Genomic DNA, 23865 nt, shown 5'->3' with positions numbered 1-23865 from the left:
TCTTCTAACGCCACTTCTTCAAAATAGACTCGCCCAGGCCGTGGTATTTTGTGGAAGAGCCACACTCAAGCGGCCAAAGAGCCGCATGTGGCTCTCGAGCCGCGGTTTGCCGACCACTGTGCTAGGCTCCAGCAGCGTGTCCTTGGAATGGGGCACACAAACTCTGATTGGCCAACGAGTACCAGATGTCAGCTTCCATACAATGAGGGCAAACTGGTCTTTTCTTGGCATTCTGGGGAGTTGCCCCCTGAAAAGTGCCTCTCTTTCCTTGGTCCTTAGCAAGGCCCAGCCCAGCGGGAGAGTAAAGGCAGCAAAATGTAACATTTACATTAAAAAATAAGCAAGGTTTTCAACCAAACAGTTGAGTAATTGCATTCATTATTTCAACACCAAAATACACCAGGTGGCTGTATTCATCTGGCCCAGATTGATACATGTCAGCCCACCACTACAAACAAATACATAAAATCAAGAAATGTCTGGGTGGTACAAACAGTCGTTGGCAGCAATGACTTGGCCTGGAGGTGCAGACTTGGCTGTGCCGTGGACCAGCCCTCAGAACCAGTACTCAGAGACGAAGATGTGGACATTGACGATGTTTCGGTGGGACACCACACCCCTGACCACGTAGTTCATCTCCAGCTTCAGGACAGCGTGAAACGGGCCCACAATGGGCCGCACCTGGCGCACCACACCTGGGGGGAGAGGAGGTGTTTTGGAAGTTAGCAGGGGCCGTAGGAACACGGAGGTCTGGGAAAGGACTTGCTCTCGAGGATTTTGAGAACTTGAAGGGGCCTTAGACCTCATCTCATCCCACTCTGAGCCGGATGCTGAGTCCCCTGCACAGCATCTTCCTCCAAGGTCACCCCGGGCTCGGCTTCCACCTCCGGGGACGAGTGACAGTGAGCTCAACCGCCTTTCCACCGTGCGCAGCTCGGCCTGTGCGGGATCTGGGTGGCGGGCTTCGGAGTCAGACGGCTCTGGGGCCACACCAGCTCCTGCTCTCCCCCAGCCCGGGTTCCTCCTCTCCCCCTCTCCCCAAGAGAGGATTTAAGAGCCTAGAAAAGGGCCTGGCATGGGGTACATGCCCAGTAGTTAGCTGCCCCCTCCCTCCTGCCCACTGTGCCCAGTCTGGACCCTCAGGAGATATAAAGCAGGAGGGATTCTCTTCCCCGTCATATCGAGGACTCCTGTGGGGACCTGGGAACCTGGGATCCCCTGATGACTGGGCCACACCCCTCCCCCCTGGGCACAGTCTGGCGTGGGCTCCCCTGTGGCCCCTTGTGGGGCAGTCCCAGGCTCCCCTGCCCCTGTGTCCCCATCAGCACCACCTTCTCCCTCCCCAGGTCTCAGGCGCACACGGTGCCCACCAACCTCGGTGCCTCGGTTACCCCTGACTTCACTCAGCTCAGGGACAGAAACGGTGTTACCATGACTCCAGGCTCAGAGGGGCGGAGGGAACTTAAAGGAAAGAGGGACAGGCTGGGGGAGCCTGAGAATTGTTTTAGGTACTTATTTCTACATGTTATTATTATATTTAATGTGCCATGTAATTGTCATGTAAAGATATAGTATAATCATAAATACAAAATATATACAGCTATATAAAATTTATACTTGTATACAAATAATACTTTATTATAAATATACTTGAGGCCCAGTGCATGGATTCATGCACCGGTGTGGTCCCTCAGCCTGGCCTGTGCCCTCTCGCAATCCGGGACCCCTCAGGGGATGTCGGAGAGCCAGTTTCGGCCCAATTGCCAACAGGCCAGGCCGAGGGACTCCACCGGTGCACAAGCCCATGCACTGGGCCTCTAATATGCATATAAGATCTTTGGTTAATCTCTTCCTGCCCTCCCGCCTCCCCCCTTCCCTCTGAGATTCATCACTCTGTTCCATGTTTCCATGCCTGTGCATTGAGTGTCTGCCCCCTGGTGGGCAGTGCATGTCATAGCTACCAGTTGAACCATCTAACAGTCCAACAGTTGCTTAGGCTTTTATACATATAGATAATGTATTTTGCCCGGCCAGAGTGGCTCAGTGGTTGAGTGTCAACCTATGAAGGTCACGGTTCAATTCCTGGTCAGGGCACATGCCCAGGTTTCAGGTTCAATCCCCAATGTGGGACATGCAGGAGGCAGCCAATCAGTGATTCTCTCTCATGGTTGATGTTTCTCTCTCTCTCTCTCTGTCTCCCTCTCTCTCTGAAATCAATAAAAAATATATTTTAAAAATATATAATGTATTTTAAACTTATATAAACTTTTATATGTACCTGTATATTTTGTTTACATAAATTTATATTAATATATAAGATATATAGCATATGTTATATAAGACATAGCATAAGTTTATATATAAAATATAAATGTCACAATAGAAAATGATTATGTTATTCCCACACATTTAAATAAACATTCCTTGCTCCTGCGGGGGCTGTAATGGTATCAACAGGCAGACCCGCACGCCTCTGGGCACGGCCGTGTGCCGGCACCGGGCTGTGTGGAGGGGAGCGATGGCTGCCCTCTGGGCTCATCGGGGCGGAGGGAAGAGAAAGCCTCGGGCAGGGAGCGCGCCTCGGGGACGGGCACCGCAGTGCCAGCCCGGCCTACGCCTCCCGGGCCTCAACCTCCTCTCTGTGAGGCAGGGGTTCAAGACAGCAACCTTCAAATCACACACACACACACACACACACACACACACACACACACACACACACACCAGGACCGCTGCGTGTCAGAGCCTCCCAGTGTCTACACGGACCTGGTTCAGTCCAGTGCGGCCGCCGTCGGCTTGGCCGGAGAGCAACCCGGGCCCCTGGGCTGTCAGATGTTACCAGAAAGGAAAGCTCTGAATGTGCAAGGTTGTAGCCAACGCCTCACGCTAGGGCGCCGCGCAAGGGTCAGGGTGTGAGGTGCAGGCAGTTCTGGGAACAGTGTCAACCCCGGGAGAGACGCAGAGGAGGCCGAGGAGGTGGTAGAGGGCTGCTCGGGGCCTCACCCCTCAAGGGAACCAGGACCCTGGCCTGCAGTCTCCTGGCCGCCGCCCCCCACCAGTTCCAGGCCGGTCTCTCCCAGAACCTCCTAGGCCGGTATCTCCCAGAACCTCCCAGGCCGGTCTCTTCCAGAACCTCCCAGGCCGGTCTCTCCCAGAACCTCCCAGGCCGGTCTCTCCCAGAACCTCCCAGGCCGGTCTCTCCCAGAACCTCCCAGGCCGGTCTCTTCCAGAACCTCCCAGGTTGGTCTCTTCCAGAACCTCCCAGGCCGGTCTCTTCCAGAACCTCCCAGGCCGGTCTCTCCCAGAACCTCCCAGGCCGGTCTCTCCCAGAACCTCCCAGGTTGGTCTCTTCCAGAACCTCCCAGGCCGGTCTCTCCCAGAACCTCCCAGGCCGGTCTCTGCCAGAACCTCCCAGGCCGGTCTCTCCCAGGGAACCTCCCAGGCCGGTCTCTCCCAGAACCTCCCAGGCCGGTCTCTTCCAGAACCTCCCAGGCCGGTCTCTCCCAGAACCTCCCAGGCCGGTCTCTCCCAGAACCTCCCAGGCCGGTCTCTCCCAGAACCTCCCAGGCCGGTCTCTCCCAGAACCTCCCAGGCCGGTCTCTCCCAGAACCTCCCAGGCCGGTCTCTCCCAGAACCTCCCAGGCCGGTCTCTCCCAGAACCTCCCAGGTTGGTCTCTCCCAGAACCTCCCAGGTTGGTCTCTTCCAGAACCTCCCAGGCCGGTCTCTCCCAGGGAACCTCCCAGGCCGGTCTCTCCCAGAACCTCCCAGGCCGGTCTCTCCCAGGGAACCTCCCAGGCCGGTCTCTCCCAGAACCTCCCAGGCCGGTCTCTCCCAGAACCTCCCAGGTTGGTCTCTCCCAGAACCTCCCAGGTTGGTCTCTTCCAGAACCTCCCAGGCCGGTCTCTCCCAGGGAACCTCCCAGGCCGGTCTCTCCCAGAACCTCCCAGGCCGGTCTCTCCCAGGGAACCTCCCAGGCCGGTCTCTCCCAGAACCTCCCAGGCCGGCCTCTCCCAGAACCTCCCAGGCCGGTCTCTCCCAGAACCTCCCAGGCCGGTCTCTCCCAGGGAACCTCCCAGGCCGGTCTCTCCCAGAACCTCCCAGGTTGGTCTCTCCCAGAACCTCCCAGGCCGGTCTCTCCCAGGGAACCTCCCAGGCCGGTCTCTCCCAGAACCTCCCAGGTTGGTCTCTTCCAGAACCTCCCAGGTTGGTCTCTCCCAGAATCTCCCAGGCCGGTCTCTTCCAGAACCTCCCAGGCCGGTCTCTCCCAGAACCTCCCAGGTTGGTCTCTTCCAGAACCTCCCAGGCCGGTCTCTCCCAGAACCTCCCAGGTTGGTCTCTTCCAGAACCTCCCAGGTTGGTCTCTCCCAGAATCTCCCAGGCGGGTCTCTCCCAGAACCTCGCAGGCCGGTCTCTCCCAGAACCTCCCAGGTTGGTCTCTTCCAGAACCTCCCAGGCGGGTCTCTCCCAGAACCTCGCAGGCCGGTCTCTTCCAGAACCTCCCAGGTTGGTCTCTTCCAGAACCTCCCAGGCCGGTTTCTCCCAGAACCTCCCAGGGAACCTCGCAGGTCGGTCTCTTCCAGAACCTCCCAGGCGGGTCTCTCCCAGAACCTCGCAGGCCGGTCTCTTCCAGAACCTCCCAGGCCGGTCTCTCCCAGAACCTCCCAGAACCTCGCAGGCCGGTCTCTCCCAGAACCTCGCAGGCCGGTCTCTCCCAGAACCTCCCAGGCCGGTCTCTCCCAGAACCTCCCAGGCCGGTCTCTCCCAGAACCTCCCAGGTTGGTCTCTTCCAGAACCTCCCAGGCCGGTCTCTCCCAGAACCTCCCAGGCCGGTCTCTTCCAGAACCTCCCAGGCCGGTCTCTTCCAGAACCTCCCAGGCCGGTCTCTCCCAGAACCTCCCAGGCCGGTCTCTTCCAGAACCTCCCAGGCCGGTCTCTCCCAGAACCTCCCAGGTTGGTCTCTTCCAGAACCTCCCAGGCCGGTCTCTCCCAGAACCTCCCAGGTTGGTCTCTCCCAGAACCTCCCAGGCCGGTCTCTCCCAGAACCTCCCAGGCCGGTCTCTCCCAGAACCTCCCAGGCCGGTCTCTTCCAGAACCTCCCAGGCCGGTCTCTCCCAGAACCTCCCAGGCCGGTCTCTTCCAGAACCTCCCAGGCCGGTCTCTCCCAGAACCTCCCAGGCCGGTCTCTCCCAGAACCTCCCAGGTTGGTCTCTTCCAGAACCTCCCAGGCGGGTCTCTCCCAGAACCTCCCAGGCCGGTCTCTTCCAGAACCTCCCAGGCCGGTCTCTCCCAGAACCTCCCAGGCCGGTCTCTTCCAGAACCTCCCAGGCCGGTCTCTTCCAGAACCTCCCAGGTTGGTCTCTTCCAGAACCTCCCAGGCCGGTCTCTTCCAGAACCACCGCCAGCCCTCCTCGTGCAGGAAACAGGACGGGGGCGGGGCAGAGCACGCGTGGCCCATCAGGGGCTGTGCACACATTAGGACTCCCCACCGGGGCCCCCACCCACCCACTCGACTCCACAGACATGAGGTGGGCGCTGCCATGCGCCAGGCCCTGGGGACCAGCTGGCTGCCTGTGTCCAGGGCCGGGAAGCCTCCCAGTCCCACCTCGTGTCCCCTGGCGCCTGGCCTCCCTCAGCTGTGACCCCCATCTGTCCACGGAGGGAACCTTCACAGCGGGCTCCTGCTGCAGGGGCAGGGTCTGCACCACACTCATCTCTGTCCCCGTCCCCAGCCCGGGCGGGCAGGACACACAGGAGAGGCCATGACTGAAGGGGGTGAAGGCAGAGGAAGAGGACAGAGGAGGGAGGAGGGAGGAGAGAGAAGGGAGGACAGAGGAGGGAGGAGAAAGGGGAGGAAGGAGAGAGAAGGAAGAGGAGAGAGAAAGGGGAGGAAGGAGAGAGGAAAGACGGGGCATCAGGCCCGGAGGCCCCACTCTAGGCAGGAAGACGGGACTTTGCCCGAAGGCCCCGGGAATGACCGTGGAAGGGAGAGGCACAGGGGCGCGCCTGCCTCGTCCCCCGCCTGCTGGGCGTGGGCCTCCCCGCCTGCCAGAGCCCCGGGAAACAGGAAAAGGCCGTGGTGCCGAGTTCACCGTGTTCGTCTTCCAACCTCGAGCTGGCATTTCTGCTTCGGGTCTCAGACGCGCCGGGATTCCTCGGCGTGTCTGTGCCTCTGAAGATGTAATTAAGCTTTTTTCCCTTTGAAAAATGTGGGCCCCTCGGGCACTTCACCTCGTCTGTCTCTGCTTGGAAAACCGCCGCTGATGCGCGGGGGCCCCGGCCGGCACAGGGAGCCCCGGGCCGGTGGGGGACGCTGTCGCCTCGGGGGTCCGTGGCTGGGACCCCCACGCTTCTGCCGCTGAGGCTGCACGTGGCCGTCCGTCAGGTGTGGAGATCAGCCCCGGGCCCTCTGGGACGCGGGACCCCGATCCGGGGCCGGGGCCACAGCCTGGGCTCCTCTGTCGCGTCCTCACTGACCACCTGCGTGACCCGGGCAAGTCACCGTCCACTCTGAAGGCCAGCCTCCGCCTGGAAAGGCGCGGGATTCTGACCGGGAAAGCGTGAGGATGTGGACAGGGGCGTCCATGTTTTAACAAAGAAGGCGGTGGGGGATTCAAGAGGCCACATGGGCCTCCTGCCAGGGGGACTAACTGAGCTTCTCGAAGGCCGAGACTGGCGTTAGGACAGGCAGAGGGAGGAGGCCACACGCTGGCAGCACAAAAAGAACGGGAACCCACCACCGCCACCGGAAATCGGGTGCCAGCCACTCTCCCCGCGCCGTGTAAGGCCAGAGGCCAGCAGCTCTGTCTCTACTGGTCACGCGTGAATTTCTGGTTTGGGCACACAGTAGGTCCTTGGTCCCACGATGTACCTGACACATAGGAGTCACTGGACCGGCAGCTGTTGAGTGAATGAATGAACTCAATATCAAAGCAAAAAGCGAAGTTGGTAAGGTTGAAAAGCATCAGCGGAAATGAGCGTGTTGGTGAAGAACAGACCACAGCCAGGCGTCACCGGGTTTTCCGGTATTGCCGCCAGAGGGAGAGGCCACGCAAGGAGCGGCAGGCCTCGTGTTGGGCCTCGGTGGCTGCCAGGCAGAGCCCCGAGCAGGGAGGAAGGTGGAGTGTGGGCCTGTGTGGACAAGACGCTGGAATGGAGGACCCAGGAGCTCCGAGGAGACCCACGTGGTCTCGCCAAACTCAGACAGGAGGCCAACCGGGAGTTATCAAAGCGCCACGCGATCTCGGTGAACTTGCCCTGAGAGAGAGGAGGATCCCGCAGGCTCGGGTGACAGCTCGGACCAAGGCGAAGGGAAACCAGGAACACGAGGAAACGCTGCCAGCACTTACAAGGCAGAGCCCTCGAGGACGAGGACGGTGGGCTGGGAAGGGGGCGCCGCAGGGGGCGGGAAGGAGGTCGCTGGGCCCCGTGCGCCCCTGCCAGAGGGAGGAGGGAGGCTCCGAGAGCCGACGGCCAGACCACGCAGCTGCCAGGGGCACGGAGGGCCTGACCCAGAGCCCAGCTCTCCATCCACTGCGCCTCCTCCCTCCTCTCGGGGCACGTGATGCGGGGGAAACTTCCAGAACCCACTGCCCTTGGCGGAGTCATGAGTATGGGGCAAGCGTGGCAGGAGGGACTGCTGGAGCGAGCACACCAGTAACTGGCAGGGAAGGGGCCGCTCGCCCGGCAAACAGCGGCAGGGCTGGGGGCGGGCCGTGTCTGGGCCGCATACTTAAAATACCAGCTGTCACGCAGCATGTCCCGGCAGAACTCATCACCCGGTGCTCGCTTATTACAAATGTGCTCCCTGCACGCGTCTCCCGAGAGCCAGACCCGACAGGGAGCGAGTGGGAGGCAGCCCGGGTCCGCGTGTCCCCTTGAGCAGGAGAAAGTGTCAGCTTCGCACCAACTCGCCTCCTCCCACGGGCACCAGCGGCGTCTCCTTCCCCTCCTCTCTCCGCCTCGGCCCAGTTCAGGCCGGAGGCCACCAGCTGCGGGCAGCGTGGGTGCCGAGCCGCAGGGAGTCGGCGCCTGGGCCTCCGCCCCGCCACCGAGCCACACGGCCTCCCAGAGGAGGCGGCCTGGGCCGTGTTCTGGAAGGAGACGCCGCCTGATGCACCTGCTTTATTTTCCCGACGTGACCGAACGGTGGCTGGGTGGCTGCGGGGAGGAGAAGCCCTTCCTCTCCCTCCGTCTCCCCCGCCTGCGCCAGCCCCTCCACCCACTGCTCTCCCGCCCCAGACCCAGCCTCATCAGCCTCATCAGCCCACTCACTCCCTCCTGATGCCCCCACACGGGCAACTCGCACTCCAGTCACCCTCTGCCCCCAACACAGGCCCTCCCGCCCCGGGAGCTGGGAGCACCCTCAGCGGGCCGCGGGCTGCCAGGCCTCCCCGCAGCCACACGGAGGCTGCTGAGTTCTGCTGTCAGAGCGTCTAGGCTCCTCTCTGCTCCTCACCCTCCCTGCCTCAGTCAGGCCTCACGGACTCTCCCTGACGGCTTACGCCACCTCCCTCCTCGCCAGCCCTGCACCCTCGCCAGCCTCCCTCCTCGCCAGCCCCGCACCCTCGCCAGCCTCCCTCCTCGCCAGCCTCGCACCCTTGCCAGCCTCCCTCCTCGCCAGCCTCGCACCCTTACCCGCCTCGCACCCTCGCCCTGCAGCCAGAGTCCCCCTTCTAGAACGCAAATCTGATCCTGGGTCCACTGTGGCTCTGCCCAAAACTCTCCTCACCGCCCAACCCCAGCCCCCAGCCCCCAGCAGGCGAGGTCACAGCTGCAGGGAGGGTCACCATCACTGGGCTGGACACAGGACGCAGGGGAGCCTGGCGGGCCGCACAGGGGCCGCTCTGGGCTCGCTGGAACCCCGGGCGACGCTGAAGTCAGCAGGGCGTGCGATCCTGCAGCCTGCGTGCTGGGCCGGTGAGAGAGAGAGAGAGCGAGAGCGAGAGCGAGAGCGAGAGCACAAATGAACCCCACGGAGGCTCCTGCCTCTAGGAATTCAATCAGTGGGAGAGAAAGTCAAGCTCAAACTCATGGCCATGACTGCACACCCGCCCGCAGCACGGCCGCCCGCACCCCCAGTCTCCCCTCTTGTCCGCTCTCCCACGCGGGGCGCTGCTGTGTCTGAGGGCGACGCAGCCGGCACCTGACCGGACTCCCAGCAGCATTGGCGCGGCTCACTCCGCTTCCCCTGGAAACACCTCCTCCTCAGTGGCCTGAGCAGCATTCACTCAGAGCCCAGGACCTGTCTTGAGCCTTGACATTCTCCTCCTCCTCCTCCTCCTCCTCCTCCTCCTCCTCCTCTTGGTAAACTCCTAGCCATCCCTCAAAGCCCAGGTCAGCTACCAGCCCCTTCCACACGCGCTCCACCAGCTGAGTGCGCAGCTCCTTCCTGTGCGCCCACATTGGCGCGGCTCACTCCCCTGGCATTGGCGCGGCTCACTCCGCTTCCCCTGGAAACACCGCCACCCACAGTGGTCAGGGCTCCCAGCTGGGCCTCCCCCCTCACACACCCCCCGCACCCGAGGGCCACGCACCTGCTCCGGCTCCTCTCCTCGCTGCACGCAGCCCAGGTGAGCCCACTGCCCGTGGGCTCTGACGTCATCCACACCTACGCTTCCCAGGCCCACTTCTCCTCCTCCGCCTCCCGGGGGTGTCTGACGAGCACTTCAAACCTCGTGTCCAGAGCGAACTTGGGACCTTCCCAAGGCTGCCACGTCACCGCCTTCCTGTCCCAGCTGACGACACCCCGAGGGTCATCCTGGACCAAATCCAACTCGCCCGCAAAACCGGGCGCTGCCTCCCAGCTATAGCCCGAGCCTGCCTGCTGCTCACCCGCCCGCCGGAGCCCTAGGGCAGAAGCCGTCACCCCTCCAGCCCGGCCACCGCAACCACCCGCAGGGTCTCCCCGCTTCTAGCCCAGCACCCAGAGGGAGCCTTTACAACATCGGGTCATCTCACTCATCCTGAGACGCTCACACGGGCTCCACCTCCCTCAGCGGGAAAGCCGGAGGCTCCACCACAGCCTCAAGTCCCTGCCTCGTGCCTCTGCTCTGGCTGCACTGGCCTCCTTGCTACAATTCCAACACACCAGGCTCGCCTCTGCCCCAGGGCCTTTGCACGTGCCGTTTCCTCCATCCCCCCAGGGCTTAGACAAATGTCTCCGGCCACCAGACTTAAAGCTGCTCCCCTACTCACATCTTGCCTCCCCCTCCTCCTCTCCGGCCCCCTAAATAGCACTCTCCACCCGCAGACGGTGTACATATTAGACTTGTCTCCTGTCTGCTCCTACCCTCGGGAATAAAGCGTGCATGAGGTGGCGGTCTGTATCTGTCTGGTCCCAGAGCAGGGCCTGTCCGCACAGGACATACACTGTTGGCTGGAGGAGTGAGTGTGGAGGGTCTGGAGGGGTCCGTGGGCGCACAGGAAGGAGCTGTGCACTCAGCTGGTGGAGCGCGTGTGGAAGGGGCTGGTAGCTGACCTGGGCTTTGAGGGATGGCTAGGAGTTTACCAAGAGGAGGAGGAGGAGGAGGTGAATGTCAAGGCTCAAGACAGGTCCTGGGCTCTGAGTGAATGCTGCTCAGGCCACTGCGGGTGCAGCTTGGGCCGGGGGTGGGGGCTGCCCGGGCAGGAGCTCGGAGACTCCCAGCTCTGCTCCCCGAGCCTGTGGGCCTCACTCAGGGGCTCCGGAGCGGGGCTGCTCCCCACCAAGTCCTCTGAGAGTCCAGTCCAAATCGGGGAGGGGGGGGGGCAGGCTGCCTGGGAGTTATCAGATGTGTGCCTGGGGTGACCCCTGAGAATTCCTGCATCTGTGAAACTGGGGGGCGAGAGCCGTCTTCGCGGGGTTCTGGAGGGACAAGAGCTGCCATTTCAGGGTGGTTGGCGTCCGTCTGGCATGGCGTGGGCCCTGCCACCTTCAACCCCACCCCTGCTCCATGGGCCCCACAGGAAGCAGGAGGTGTTAGTCCTCCCCTCACCCCCTCTGAGACCCCCCCTCCCACCCCACCCCCCCGACACCGCCAGCCTCCAGGTGAGGTCAGCCTCGGCCCATCCCGGGCCTGGAGGCAACCGGCTGCCACCTGGGGAACCACTTGGCTGCGGGCCAGGGTGCGGCCCGGGGCGAGGGGCTGGGCCTGCGGAGGGAGAGAGCCCCTAATCCCCGGGATTTGCCCTGAAAGCCGGGACACGGGCATCACTCAGCGCCCGGCAGGGGCGGCCGCGCTGTTGTTTTAGGTGGAATTGCTGAATCTCGTGCGTAGTGTGCGCTGATCCCGGGCCAAGCTCTCCGAGTCGGAGGCAGGACGGGGTCAGCCGCGCAGGGTTAACCCCTTACGAGGTAATGACTTTAAAGAGCGGATCCGGGCCTGCTCCCTGGGCCGCCTGGCGGTGGCCTGACGTGGCGGGGGCGGAGGGGCAGCTGGGCTGACAGCCTCACCCACAGGCCCCGTCCCGGGCCGCTGGGCACGTGGAGCGGGTTGCGGGCCGCACACAGACGAGGCTGCGAGTGTACCCCCGGTTTGCACCGCCCAGCCTCCTCAGCTACACACAGCGGCCCTGCCACTCATGTCTCCCTCCCACCCCCCCCCCCCCCCCCCCGCCCCGGCTCTCTCTCTCAGACACTCACAGGGAGGGGCCTTCCCTGAAAACCAGGCCGCTCCTCTGCGGACCTCAGGGCCCTGGGAAGCCAGTCGGAGCTTTTACAGGAAGATCTGGGGCTCGGCTCACACCTGTTTCCCGGCACCAGCAAGGGCTCGGCCTGGAGCAGGGACCGATGTTCTCGTGGGCGGAGCGGGATAACGCAAGGACATGGGACCTGGGAGGCATGGCCTCCACCACCTGCGTCCGGCTGGGCCCGCCTGGCCAGCCCGGGCCACAGGCCGTGCCTGGTGGGTAGCCCTCGGGTAGCCGGAGCCACTGTGGGGCGAGGGGTCCTGGCTCGCGCCCTGTGCCTCCTCTGGCCTGCTGTCCCTCCGGGGCTCCAGCTCCCACTGGCTCTCCGGCTCCCAATGGCGCTCTCACCGTGGCTCACCCGTCCCCCTAACAACGCACCGGCCGTGTTAGTGGGACAAGGCTGCCTCCTCACCCAGCACTAGCGGATGTCAAGAGGCATCGCAGCACGGAGGGAGCAGACGGAACAGGTGAGCCGTTCACGGGCGAGTCCTGGTGCCCTGCGGGCCTGCCCGCCCCGGACCGCTCAGAGCCGCCCGAGCCCCACCGAGCCCCGGTCTCCAGGGGGCACGTTAGGGGGAGGCCTGGCGCTTTGGGGGCGCTTCCTTCTGTGACTTGGGGGATAGTGAACACGCAGCCTCCGGGTCTGGAGGTTGGGACCCTCGTTATTTTTTCTGGGACACCGGACGCTCAGCAGCGTTGCCCGACCAGCGCCCGCGTCCACGGCTCCAGCTCTGGGTGCTCGGGGAGGACCAGGCTCTAGGCCGCTCTGCCCCCCAGCACTGAGGCGCCCGGGCAAGCCTCCTGCCCCTCTGGCCCTCACTCCCTCATTTGTTAACGGGGTACCCCCCTGTCACAGAGTTGTGGGGGTGACAACACACCTCCTCCTCGTACTCACGACGTGTCAGTCGCTCCTTCCCGTACGGTGAGTCCCAGCTTAGACCTCACCTCCTCCAGGAGGCCTGCCCGGTGCCCGGGGCCCGGTGCCCGCACAGGGCGTGGCCTGGAGCAGCAGGTGTTGAGCCCACACGTGAGCAGCGGGCGTCCCTGTGGGGGTGCTGCAGGCGCTGGGGCTGCGCGTTGGCTCTCAACGGGCCGGCCGCCCAGGCCCCCTCCCTCCCCGTCTGCCCGACACAGGGTTTCTGTCTAAGCGCCGCTTGAAGCGCATCGCGAAGAACCAGTCCCCAGCGCCCGGCCGCGGCTTTGCAGGGCCCGGTCTCGGGAAGGAACCCTCAGCTCCCTCGGCCAGGGAGACGGCCCAGCCGTCCCGGAGGCACTCGTGAGGGCGGAGCAGGGTGCTGGTGGGTGCGCGGGGCCCTGCTCCCAGGCTCTCACGCTGGGCCCGAGTCCGGGGCAGGACCACTGAGCGCGGGCCGACACGGGCCAGGGCCGCAGCACCACACTCGTGCCCAAGGCTCGCCGGTGCCAGATGGCTCCCCCCGAGGCCCAGAAGCTCCGGGGCGCCCAGGAAAGAGGAGAGGGAAGGAGGTGGGGATAAGGAAGCAGAAGACACCCCCGGCACAGAACTAAGGCAGCAACCGCCGGGGGCAGAGAGGAGAGCCCGTCCCGAAACACGGCCTGGGCCCCACAGGGAGACCTTGTCCCCCTGGCCTTGGTCCTCCACCTGGAGGTGACCTGGGCCAACTCCCTGAGCCCAACCAGACGGGATGCCCTGCAAACAGACTGGGAGGCGGAGAGGCCGGGCCCAGGCAGGACGAATGCCCAAGGGCCAGGGGGACGCCCCTCCCGCAGCATCAGCCTGGAATTCCACAGACCAGGGCACGCGTGGCCGGCACCCACATTCCCTTCGGCCGTACCCACATTCCCTTCCCAGGAAGTGGGGTGGCACCGGTGGTCGCCTCTCACACGCAGGGGCCCAGTCCCATGTCCCACTCGGCCCCCGCATCGCCCTGAGAAAACCGGGGAGCCCTCTCACCTCTCTGGGCCTCGGTTTCCCCTCTACAATACAGGAGGTGGCAGCGGTGGTCCCCAGGAGGCTGGGCCGCCCCAGGGAGGATTCAGAAGGCCGGTGCACTGCAGGGACCCCACTCCCCCTCCACCCCACCCACCCCGGGAGCCTTGTCTCTGCGCTCGCCTGCCTCAGCGCCGTGTGCTCCTCCCCCTGCTGGACGGCAGAGGCCTCCGGGGCAGGGGCCGCGTGGGATTCACCCATCTCTGCATCGACAATGCCCGGCCCAGGGCCTAGGGCAGGGGCTCACGGAGGTTCCGGTTCCGACTCCTAAGGTTCCGGTGCTGGGATTGTCCCAGGGCGGCCTGGCCACAGCCCACCTGCAGCCCAGGGCTGGGGCGAGGTGGGCTCCTGTGTGCCCTCAGGGTGCTCCCCCACCCCCTCCCTCCCAGCACACACGCAGGGCAGGCGGCACAAACCCGACCCCGTTTCCTCCTGCCTGTCCTCACCCCCACGTGCCTAAAGGCTCCCCCAGGGTCTCTTCCTTAACAACGGGGGACACTGAGGCGAGGGGCAGCGGCTCCGGGGCAGCAGCGCTGATGACTGCTGACAGGGCACTGTATCCCTCCCCGGCTCTCCGCGGGCTAATGGGGCATTAATTGTAATTAACTAATTACGCCTGCTGCCAACCGGCGGGGGAGGAGGCTGGGGTGGGGAGCCCCCCCATGACTCAGTCATGTTTACAACGCGAGAACCCATTGAAGAGCTTGTAAAGTTGCTATAAATGGCCCTTTGGCAACGGGCATAACTGCCAGTTTCACCAGGTCGGCCTGGGGCTCAGGGAGCCGGGTCTGAGGTCCAACAGCGCCACCTGGCGGCCGTGTCCCAAAGCGCGCTGCCGGGCCGCCACAGGGACGCTGGTTCTGGTCCAGCCCAGAGAATCCAGGGCCTGGAGACCACCAAGCCCACGCCCCTCCCCCATCCGCAACGGGGAAACTGAGGCCCAGGGGAGGACAGGGCCTAGCCTTTGTTTGCTCAGCTGCTTTGAAAATGTTCAGAGTCTATTCTAAGCCCAAATGGCAGCTACGATCGTCACCACGCCCGGAGCTTAAATTCTGTAAAACCTGACAGTTTGGGAGATACCGTGAGCCTGTTCCCAGACTCACACGGGGCTCACACAGGTTCCCTCTTCCCCCGAGACTCCGCTCAGCTGCCACCTCCTGCCGCTGCAGCCGCCTCCCTGCCGTCCCTCCCCAGCAGGCCCCCTCCCCGCCTCCTTCATGCGCCCATGGCCCTGACTCTGGGGGGCTCCGGCACACCCCCCGTCAGAGGAGTCACACGCATATGGGGGCTCCATGACGCACACTCCAACTGACACACAGACATCAGCCAGGCCAGCCAGGTCCGGGCGAGACCACAGCGCAGGCCTGACTCCCCGAGTGACACTCCCTGCACCGCACCCCGAGAATGAAATCACATCGGCTCAGTGAGTGGGGGACTGTGCCGAGCCTGGGACGAGCACTTCACCCGTGATCCGTCTGACATTCCGGCTGTGAGACGCCCACAGGGAGGCGGGTCCCGGCGAGCCCTGCCACCTGGGCGCCCTGTGGGTGCTGACCAGCTGGGGCTGGGGTTAGGGTGCCAGCCGGGCCCTGAGGGACAGGCGGAAGCGGACTCAGGACGAGGCCTCAGCGGGCAGCCGAGCTGGTCCAGAAGCTTCCGCCGTCGGCACACAGGCCGGGGGCCGGCGTCTCGGCACTCACCCACGGTCATGCCGTCCACGTAGCGCTTGACGATGTCGAAGGAGTCCCGCAGGCTCCCCTCCGTGATGTCGAAGATGATGTCGGCCTGGTTGTCGGGGAGCGCGGGCATGATGGCGCGGAGGAAGATGATCTCTGTGGAGGGAGCGCAGTGTGGGGGGCAGCCGGGCCCGGGGCCCCTCCAACCCGCCCTCAGGGTCCCAGAGCCCACCCCGAGCGACCGCTTTACACCAACCCGGGCCAAGGCATGGCCACTCACCAGGAACACGCGAACCCACGAGTCACACACGAGCCCACTCACCAGGAACACGCGAGCCCACCACGAGTCACACACGAGCCCACTCACCAGGAACACGCGAGCCCACCACGAGTCACACACGAGCCCACTCACCAGGAACACGCGAGCCCACGAGTCACACACGAGCCCACTCACCAGGAACATGTGAACCCACGAGTCAAACACGAGCCCACTCACCAGGAACACGCGAACTCACCACAAGTCACACGTGAGCCCACTCACCAGGAACACGTGAGCCCACCACGAGTCACACATGAGCCCACTCACCAGGAACATGTGAACCCACGAGTCACACGTGAGCCCACTCACCAGGAACACGTGAACCCACGAGTCACACAAGAGCCCACTCACCAGGAACACGCGAACCCACCACGAGTCACACATGAGCCCACTCACCAGGAACACGTGAGCCCACTCACCAGGAACACGTGAGCCCACTCACCAGGAACACGTGAGCCCACCACGAGTCACACACGAGCCCACTCACCAGGAACACGTGAACCCACGAGTCACACACGAGCCCACTTACCCGGAACACGCGAGCCCACCACGAGTCACACACGAGCCCACTCACCAGGAACACGCGAGCCCACGAGTCACACGTGAGCCCACTCACCAGGAACACGCGAGCCCACGAGTCACACGTGAGCCCACTCACCAGGAACACGTGAGCCCACCACGAGTCACATTTGAGCCCACTCACCAGGAACACGTGAACCCACGAGTCACACACGAGCCCACTCACCAGGAACACGCGAACCCACCACGAGTCACATGTGAGCCCACTCACCAGGAACACGCGAGCCCACGAGTCACACACGAGCCCACTCACCAGGAACACGCGAGCCCACGAGTCACACGTGAGCCCACTCACCAGGAACATGTGAACCCACGAGTCACACGTGAGCCCACTCACCAGGAAGGCAGGACCCTGAGCAGGGAGCCCCTCAGAAGCCGAGGGCTGTGGCCCAGGGAGCCCCGGAGCCGGCCCCCCAGGCCCGCCTGAGCCGCCCGGGAGGCAGACGTGAGCCGCTCCCGCCTCCCCGCCCGCGGAACGCGCACGGAAAGCGCTCTTTCCCCAAAGCCGGTGCCAGTCCGGCTCCGGGCCGCCCGCAGCCCTCGCTCGGGAACAGGCCCGGCACGGAGAAGGCGGGGGGCCGGGGGTCACGGCGCTGCCCCGCTCCCCACCCAAGGGGAACGGGGGCCTGGAGGGGTTCTGGCTCTTTCCCCAGGTCAGGGCCAGCACTGAGCGGAGCTAGTCGTTAGCCACGCACCTCATGAAGCCGGGGGACGGGAAGGCGGGTGCCCGAGGGGACGGGGCGGGGGGAGGGAAGGGGTCAGGGCGAGGGGCAGCCTGTCTCCTGCCCACGGTGGGGGGGCAGCCACTTGTGGGCGGGCCGGGCAGCTGGGCGCCTTGTCCATCCCCAGACCGCCTGGCAGAGGCGGGGCAGCTGCCGGGCTGCAGCACAGGCCGCCCCACCGGCTCCGCCCGCTCCGGCGCCCTCCCTGGGGGCTCAGTGTCCTCATGCGGCCTGCCCGCCAGGGGCCTTCCAGCGCCCAAGGCCAGGTCTGGACTTCCCGGGCCCGAGGCGCTAACGGGGTCCCTGCCACAGCCCACTCCCCGTGGGACCCACAGACCCGCCCCGGCGAGGCCACAGCGCGGGGGCTTTGGGAGGGTCTGCCTGCGTCTGGCGGGACCCGACATTTTGCTCGAAGCAAACGTGTCAGCGCCACCGGAGATTCCACGCCTCCCGGAGCGAGTCAGCGGGTCGGGGGCCGGCCACCTGCTCCTTCAGGAGCCGCGCCCTCGGAAGCCGGTCCTGCCCTCGCCACCCCCACAGCAGGCCCGCGTGCTGGCCCGGCCCCCTGGTCGCCTGCAGGCCTCACACGTGAAAGCGCAGGGTGTGGTCATGCGGGGGGGGGGGGGGGGGGGTGTCAGAGAGCTCGTCCTCATCCCCGGGCCCAGGGACTGCCCTGAGCCGACACAGAGGCTCGGTCTGCGCTTGCTGAGTGACAGCCCTCGGAGGCCGAGGATGGAGCCTGCAGAGGGAGGGGTGGCTGAGACCACGCCAGCGCCGCACGTGGGTTACACCCCCCAAAGCCAGGGGGACAGAGCAGGGCCCCATTCACAGTCCGCTGGGCACCGGGGCAAGCCCCCTGGCTCCGCCCCAGTGAGCGGGTGGGCAGGCCAGGAGCGCCCTGCGGGCAGGAGTGGGCACGGGAGCACTGGCTGCTCCAGCCCATCTATGCCCCCATCCGGGTGGGTCCCTAGCAGGCTCCCCTGCCCTTCAGCTCATGCCTTGCCAAGCCTCCGGCTCCAGCCAGGAAACCAGGCCTAGTTCCTCCGGTGCCCACACTCCCCACTCACCCGCAGACCGTTCCAGGTTCTGCTCTGCTCGGCACCCTCCTCTCCACTTTCACTAGATTCCCTCCTAGTGACCACTCAGGCCCCAGCGTGAACGTCACCTCCTCCTGGAGGCCCTCCCAGATTCCCCAGCACTTGGCACTGAATCAACACTTCACCGCTATCTGCTGAGGGACTGGGACCCATAAGAGGCCCTGACCTGGGAGCTGGAGAGGGCTGGGGGTGGGCCGCCCAGGGCTATGCAGTCTGGGGACACACAGGAGACGGAGGGGTGGGGGAGGGGGCTACAAATCAAACCCCAAACCCACAGGGAGCTTCCCTGGGACCCCCAAGCCAATTCCAGGCCGTGGGGTCGCCGCTTACCTTCCGGGTGGGCGAACTCGCGGAAGGTGGGCAGCGAGACGACGGTGTGGGAGACGGTGTGCACCAGGTCCAGCATGCAGCTGGCGTCTCGGGGCCGGCAGGACTTGATGCAGCGCACGGTGTCCGTCTTCTCCTGGTGGAGCCTGAGGACAGAGCACAGGAGGCCACGGGAAGGTTGGGCCCCGCCCCCACGGAGACGGCCCGGGAGGGCGGCAGGTGGCCAGGTGGGGCTGCGGGCCCACAGACGGCTCCATCAGAGCCTCCACAGCCCGGCTGCTCCATGAGGATGCCTCGGGGCCCCTCCTACAGCCTGGACAGGCCCCAAAGGGCGGGGCCGCGCCCCGTGTCTCTAGATAGCCAGGCTTTGCTCTTTATTTTTTAAAATATATTTTATTGATTTTTTACAGAGAGGAAGGGAGAGGGATAGAGAGTTAGAAACATCGATGAGAGAGAAACATCGATCAGCTGCCTCCTGCACACCCCCCACTGGGGATGTGCCTGCAACCAAGGTACATGCCCTTGACCGGAATCGAACCTGGGACCCTTCAGTCCGAAGGCCGACGCTCTAGCCACTGAGCCACACCGGCTAGGGCCAGGCTTTGCTCTTATGAACCGAGCTCGTTCCTACAACAGCGGACACACACCTTCATCCACTCGCACAGCAAGTCTGTTCGGAGGGCCTGCCCGGTGCCAGGCAGCGGGACACCACGGGAGTCCTGCCTCCATGGAGCCCTCCGTCGGGCGGGCCACGGGGTCACAAACCAGGGAGCGGATATAAACCAGCTCGGTGCTCAGCACAAAGTCAAGTCTACAGTTCACGGAGGGCAGGAGGGAGGAGCGGCACGGTGTGTTACAGGTCGATGCTCCAGGCCTCATGCTAGACATGTTTTTAAAACCTTTTTAGTGTAAAATGAAATACCAACGTAAATGATGCACAAAGCGAAGCTTGACTTGAACGAGTATTGTAAGGCAAACGCCTCCGTCCCCACTCAGGCCACCGACAGAGCGCCTCACCAGCCGCCCGAGGCCCCCCCGCGCCCCCCCGCCACCCCTCCTGCGCCCACAGCAAGCCCTGCCCTGACTCCCTGGCGGTCGCCTACCGGGGTTTCATCATAGTTTCTATCACACAAGTGTGCATCTCGAGACACCATCGTCTGGACTTGTCTGGTAAAAATTGTTTATGTCTTTTCTTCTTTTTTATTGATTTGTTAGAGAGAAAGGAGGGGAGAGAGAAACATCAACATGAGAGCAGAACACTGATCAGCTGCCTCCTGCACGCCCCCTGCTGGGGACCAAGCCTGCAACCCGGGCGTGTGCCCTGCCTGGGAATTGAACTGGCGACCTTTTGGTGCACAGGATGATGCCCAGCCCACCGAGCCACACCCGCCAGGGCAAAATGTTTATGTCTTTTAAGTCCTTTTTAATCTACAGGCTTCCTCTCCATCCCCATCCCCACAATTTATCTGCTAAGGAACAGAAGGGTCCGAGCCGTAGAGCCTCCGACATCTGGCCTTGCCGACCACGGCCTCCCGGGGTCGGCGCGTTCCCCGGGCCCCTGCGTTGCCGGCACGCTGGCCACCGACCCGGGCCCGGTCGGAGGCAGGCCCAGTCCCTTTGGCCAGATGGTGGTGGGCGGCATGTCTCCCATCGGGGGCACGTGCTGTCTGCCGCCTTCCTCTCTGTGACATCAGCAGCTGTTCACGCTCAGGGCCGAGACCCACTGGTTCACCGGGGATTGGAGAGCGCTGACGTGCCGGACCTGGTGTTTCTCCTGCGTGGATCGGCTGGGAAACTCCCGCACTCAGACCCTTCCCCGCAGATGCGATCTGGTCTCCGGGGAGTGTGGTTCACAGAGCGAGATCCGTGCCTGATTCTCCCCCACTGTTGACCAGTTTTCAGGGTAAGGAGCCAGCTACCATCATCCAGGTGTTAACAATGGGTGACTTAAACATCACTGTGAAATCAAGGACTTAAACCCGTGGTCGGCAAACTGCGGCTCACGAGCCACATGCGGCTCTTTGGCCCCTTGAGTGTGGTGGCTCTTCCACAAAATACCAAGGCCTGGGCGAGTCTATTTTGAAGAAGTGGCGTTAGAAGAAGTTTAAGTTTAAAAAATGTGGCTCTCAAAAGAAATTGCAATCGTTGCACTGTTGATATTTGGCTCTGCTGACTAATGAGTTTGCCGACCACTGACTTAAACTATCTGATGACTTTCAACCCATTGCAATGCTTATCTTTTGTTGGAGCTCAGGGGCTCCCACCTTCGGCCAGAGGGAAAACCAGATTGGTCCCAGGAGAATGTGGGGCTCTGCTATGACCAGGTGGCCCGGCTCAGCGTGCGCCTTTATCGCCCCAGCGATTTCTCCAAGAAGTCTTGGGTTTGGCTTTGAATTCTGTTTCTATTTGTTTTTTAGTGGAAATGGTATTTCAGCATCACAATCCGGATACCAGGGATACTCAATGCCACTGAGCTGGTCAGTTTCTAGGCCTCTGCAGTGGACATTTTTTAAAAAAGATTTTTAAATTGATTTTTAGAGAGAAGAAGGGAGAGGGAAAGAAACATTGATGTGGAAGCGAAACATCGATCAGCTGCCTCCTGCACGCCCCCTGCTAGGGATTGAGCCCACAACCCGGGCATGTGCCCTGACCGGGAATCGAACTGGTCAACTTCTGGCGCACGGGGAGATGCACAACCAACTGAGCCACACCAGCCAGGGCTGCAGGGGGCATTTTAACGATAAAATACATCAGGAGCTCAGACTGACCGCTTCTGAGTCAAAAACAAGGCCCACAGTTACTTTCCTTGACCTCGACTCTTTCACCAAGGCCTCTCCTCTCTTCCATGTCAGAATCTGGCTCTTCAGAACGTAGGCGGCGATAGAAGGTCCTGAAATGATTGAGTTTCTCCCACACAGTAGTCTCAGAATGACAATAGTAAAATCGCCAGCACTGATTACCTAAAAAGCGTATTTGGGGACTATATTCTCTCCATGCTACCTAATAATTTTAAATAGATGTGCTACATCTGCATTGTCTGAGCACACAGCGATTCTACCGTGCTTTTTCCTGCAACACCCACCTCGCTGTAGTTCTATGAGTAACTGTTTTTAATGCTTGCATGTTGATAGTAGCTTGTACTCTTTGTACACAAAGCAGTTTAGTTGGACATAAGGTCCTCGTCTTCTATTTTCCTGGGCATTCTAATTCTTCATATTTTTTCTGGCAAACGTCTTGCTATGAAAAAGCCTGATGATGATATAATTTTCCCCTTAGCAGATACTGGCTGGTTTTGCCTAGATGACCATAGTTTTTCTCTTTTCCTTAAAATCCAGTAATTCTATTCGACTACGTTTTTAGTGGTGGTACTGGTTTGATTACTTTTACTAAGCTATGTTATCTCCCCCATGCTCAAGGCAAAGAAATAAAACGCCATGAAAAAAGATGTCCTCATTATTGTTCACAACGAAAAGGACCTGGTTCGTTCTGCGGGCCCGGCTGTGCCGTACACGAGGGAGCGCTTCGTGGCTCCAGTGGACCCAAGGACCACTTGGTTTGCAGAGTTGGTGGCTGCACGAACTCCACAGGGACTGGTAAACGGAACCATTTCTGCGGTAGCCCAGGTCTCAGTAAATAAAACCTACACAAGAAAGATGACAACCCATCTGTCCATAAGCTGTCCCTAGAGACTCCTTCCTTAGGGGAAGTTAGAAAAGGGCCCTTGCTTGAGTCTAAGGACTAAAGATGGATAGCATGCCCTGGCTGGTGTGGCTCAGTGGATAGAGCGCTGGCCTGCGGACTGAAGGGTCCTGGGTTCGATTCCGGCCAAGGGCACATGCCCAGATTGTGGACTCAGTCCCCAGTAGGGGGCGTGCGGAAGGCAGCTGATCAATGATTCTCTCTCATCATTGGTGTTTCTATCTCTCTCTCCCTCTCCCTTCCTCTCTGACATCAATAAAGAAATATTTTTTTTAAAAGATTGATATCATGTCTGTTGTAATAAAGGTGAGGCAAACATCAAAACCACTGTCAGATGAAGAAACTTCTCCAACCTGTCTCAATTCTTCAACTAATGGAGCCAGCTCCTCTCCCAGGCCCGTGGTCGGCAAACTCATCAGTCCACAGAGCCAAATATCAACGGCACAACGATGGAAATTTCTCTTGAGAGCCACATTTTTTAAACGTAAACTTCTTCTAATGACACTTCTTCAACATAGACTCGCCCAGGCCGTGGTATTTTGTGGAAGAGCCACACGCACGGGGCCAAAGAGCCACATGTGGCTCGCGAGCCGCAGTTTGCCGACCACGGTCCTAGGCGGACAATGAGCCTGTATTGGCACTGCCGCTGGCTATGGGACTCACCACCCAAGGTAAACCATTCAGTGGACCCCCCTGGCCGGTGTTAGAATAGCCGATGGTGCTGGTATTTTTGGAAAGCCCACGTTTGCTCCTTTGGCCTGTTGCAAAAAGGGCAAAAGGAGACGGGAAACCAGGTCTCCGGGAGGCTCCGGAGCAGTCTCATGGGCCGCCTTCATAGCAGGCACTCCGCCTCATCGGACACAGCAAGAGCCCAAGCCCGCCCACACGGGGTCACTTCTCATACAGGCGTCGCATTAGGCCACCCGCATGACGGACCCCTTCCTCTCTCGGGTCAATACCCACGCCCAGCGTGCTGGGCTGCCCGGTTCTCTGGGCAGCAGGCTCGTGGCCGTCTCCTGCCACTTCAGGGGCAGCTCCAAAGACCTGGGCTATGTCTTGATGCTGGTTGCTCTGAGTAGGTATGTTCAGGCGTGTAATATGGAATTTCAATTTTTAAAAAATGTTTCCGTCCAGTTCCTTGAGCTATCATTTCTTAGTATTTGCTTCCCCCCTTGTTTTGGGTTAGTTCCTTAGAGATTTCTATTATTGGTATGTTAGGTCTTCTTTGCCTGCCTTCCCTATCTGTCACGTTCTCCTTAAGCCTTTTCATCCCTTTTGTTATGTGTGTTTTGTTTTGTTTTTATAAAACTTTTATTTTCAGCTTCTCTTTCTCTTGAGTACCTGTTCCTGCACTTGCTTTTTGCTTTAATGCTAACTTGGTCTCCTGGACTTTGCGGGGAACACCTGTGAACTGCTTTGGCATCTCCCACTGCTTTCTCCTGCATGGATGCCGGCTGGGCATGGACTGTGTTTGGGGACTCATGGGGACACCTTATCACCTTGTTTAGTTGTCCATCTTTTCTCTGGATTTAAACATTTTCTTATCTGGCTATCGTGTGTTTTGGGTTGGGATCCAGAGAGTTTCAAACACTATGTGCTGTATCTTCCGTCTTCCCGGAACCTCTTTGCTAGACATGTGGCACATATCATCTCATTTAACCTTCCCAGCTCTCTCCTCTACAGCACACTGCCTCCTCCTCTGGTGAACAAAAGATCCTGTGTTGTGCTGGGAAATTACAGAAGGGGCTTGTATCCAGGGCTTCCTGAGACAAGACCAGTTACAACCTGAGCAGCCCTGACGAATCCAGC

The 23865-nt window shown here is 61.7% G+C and overlaps 1 protein-coding gene across 1 annotated transcript in view; it reads right to left on the bottom strand.

Moving 5' to 3' along the window:
- Window positions 1-361: 361 nt before the first annotated feature.
- FBLN1 (fibulin 1) overlaps window positions 362-23865 on the bottom strand; it is a 71263-nt gene continuing 47759 nt past the window's right edge. Inside the window, exons 15-17 of the mRNA XM_054719632.1 lie at window positions 18361-18503; window positions 15338-15469; window positions 362-695 (exon numbers count right to left, since the gene is read on the bottom strand). Coding sequence (XP_054575607.1) covers window positions 556-695; window positions 15338-15469; window positions 18361-18503 — 415 coding nt within the window. The 3' untranslated portion in view covers window positions 362-555. The remainder of the gene's footprint in view (window positions 696-15337; window positions 15470-18360; window positions 18504-23865) is intronic.

The sequence above is a fragment of the Eptesicus fuscus genome, chromosome 7 (assembly GCF_027574615.1).
Source record: "Eptesicus fuscus isolate TK198812 chromosome 7, DD_ASM_mEF_20220401, whole genome shotgun sequence".
NCBI classification, from domain to species: domain Eukaryota; kingdom Metazoa; phylum Chordata; class Mammalia; order Chiroptera; family Vespertilionidae; genus Eptesicus; species Eptesicus fuscus.
This window is presented reverse-complemented; position numbering and strand designations above follow the sequence as displayed.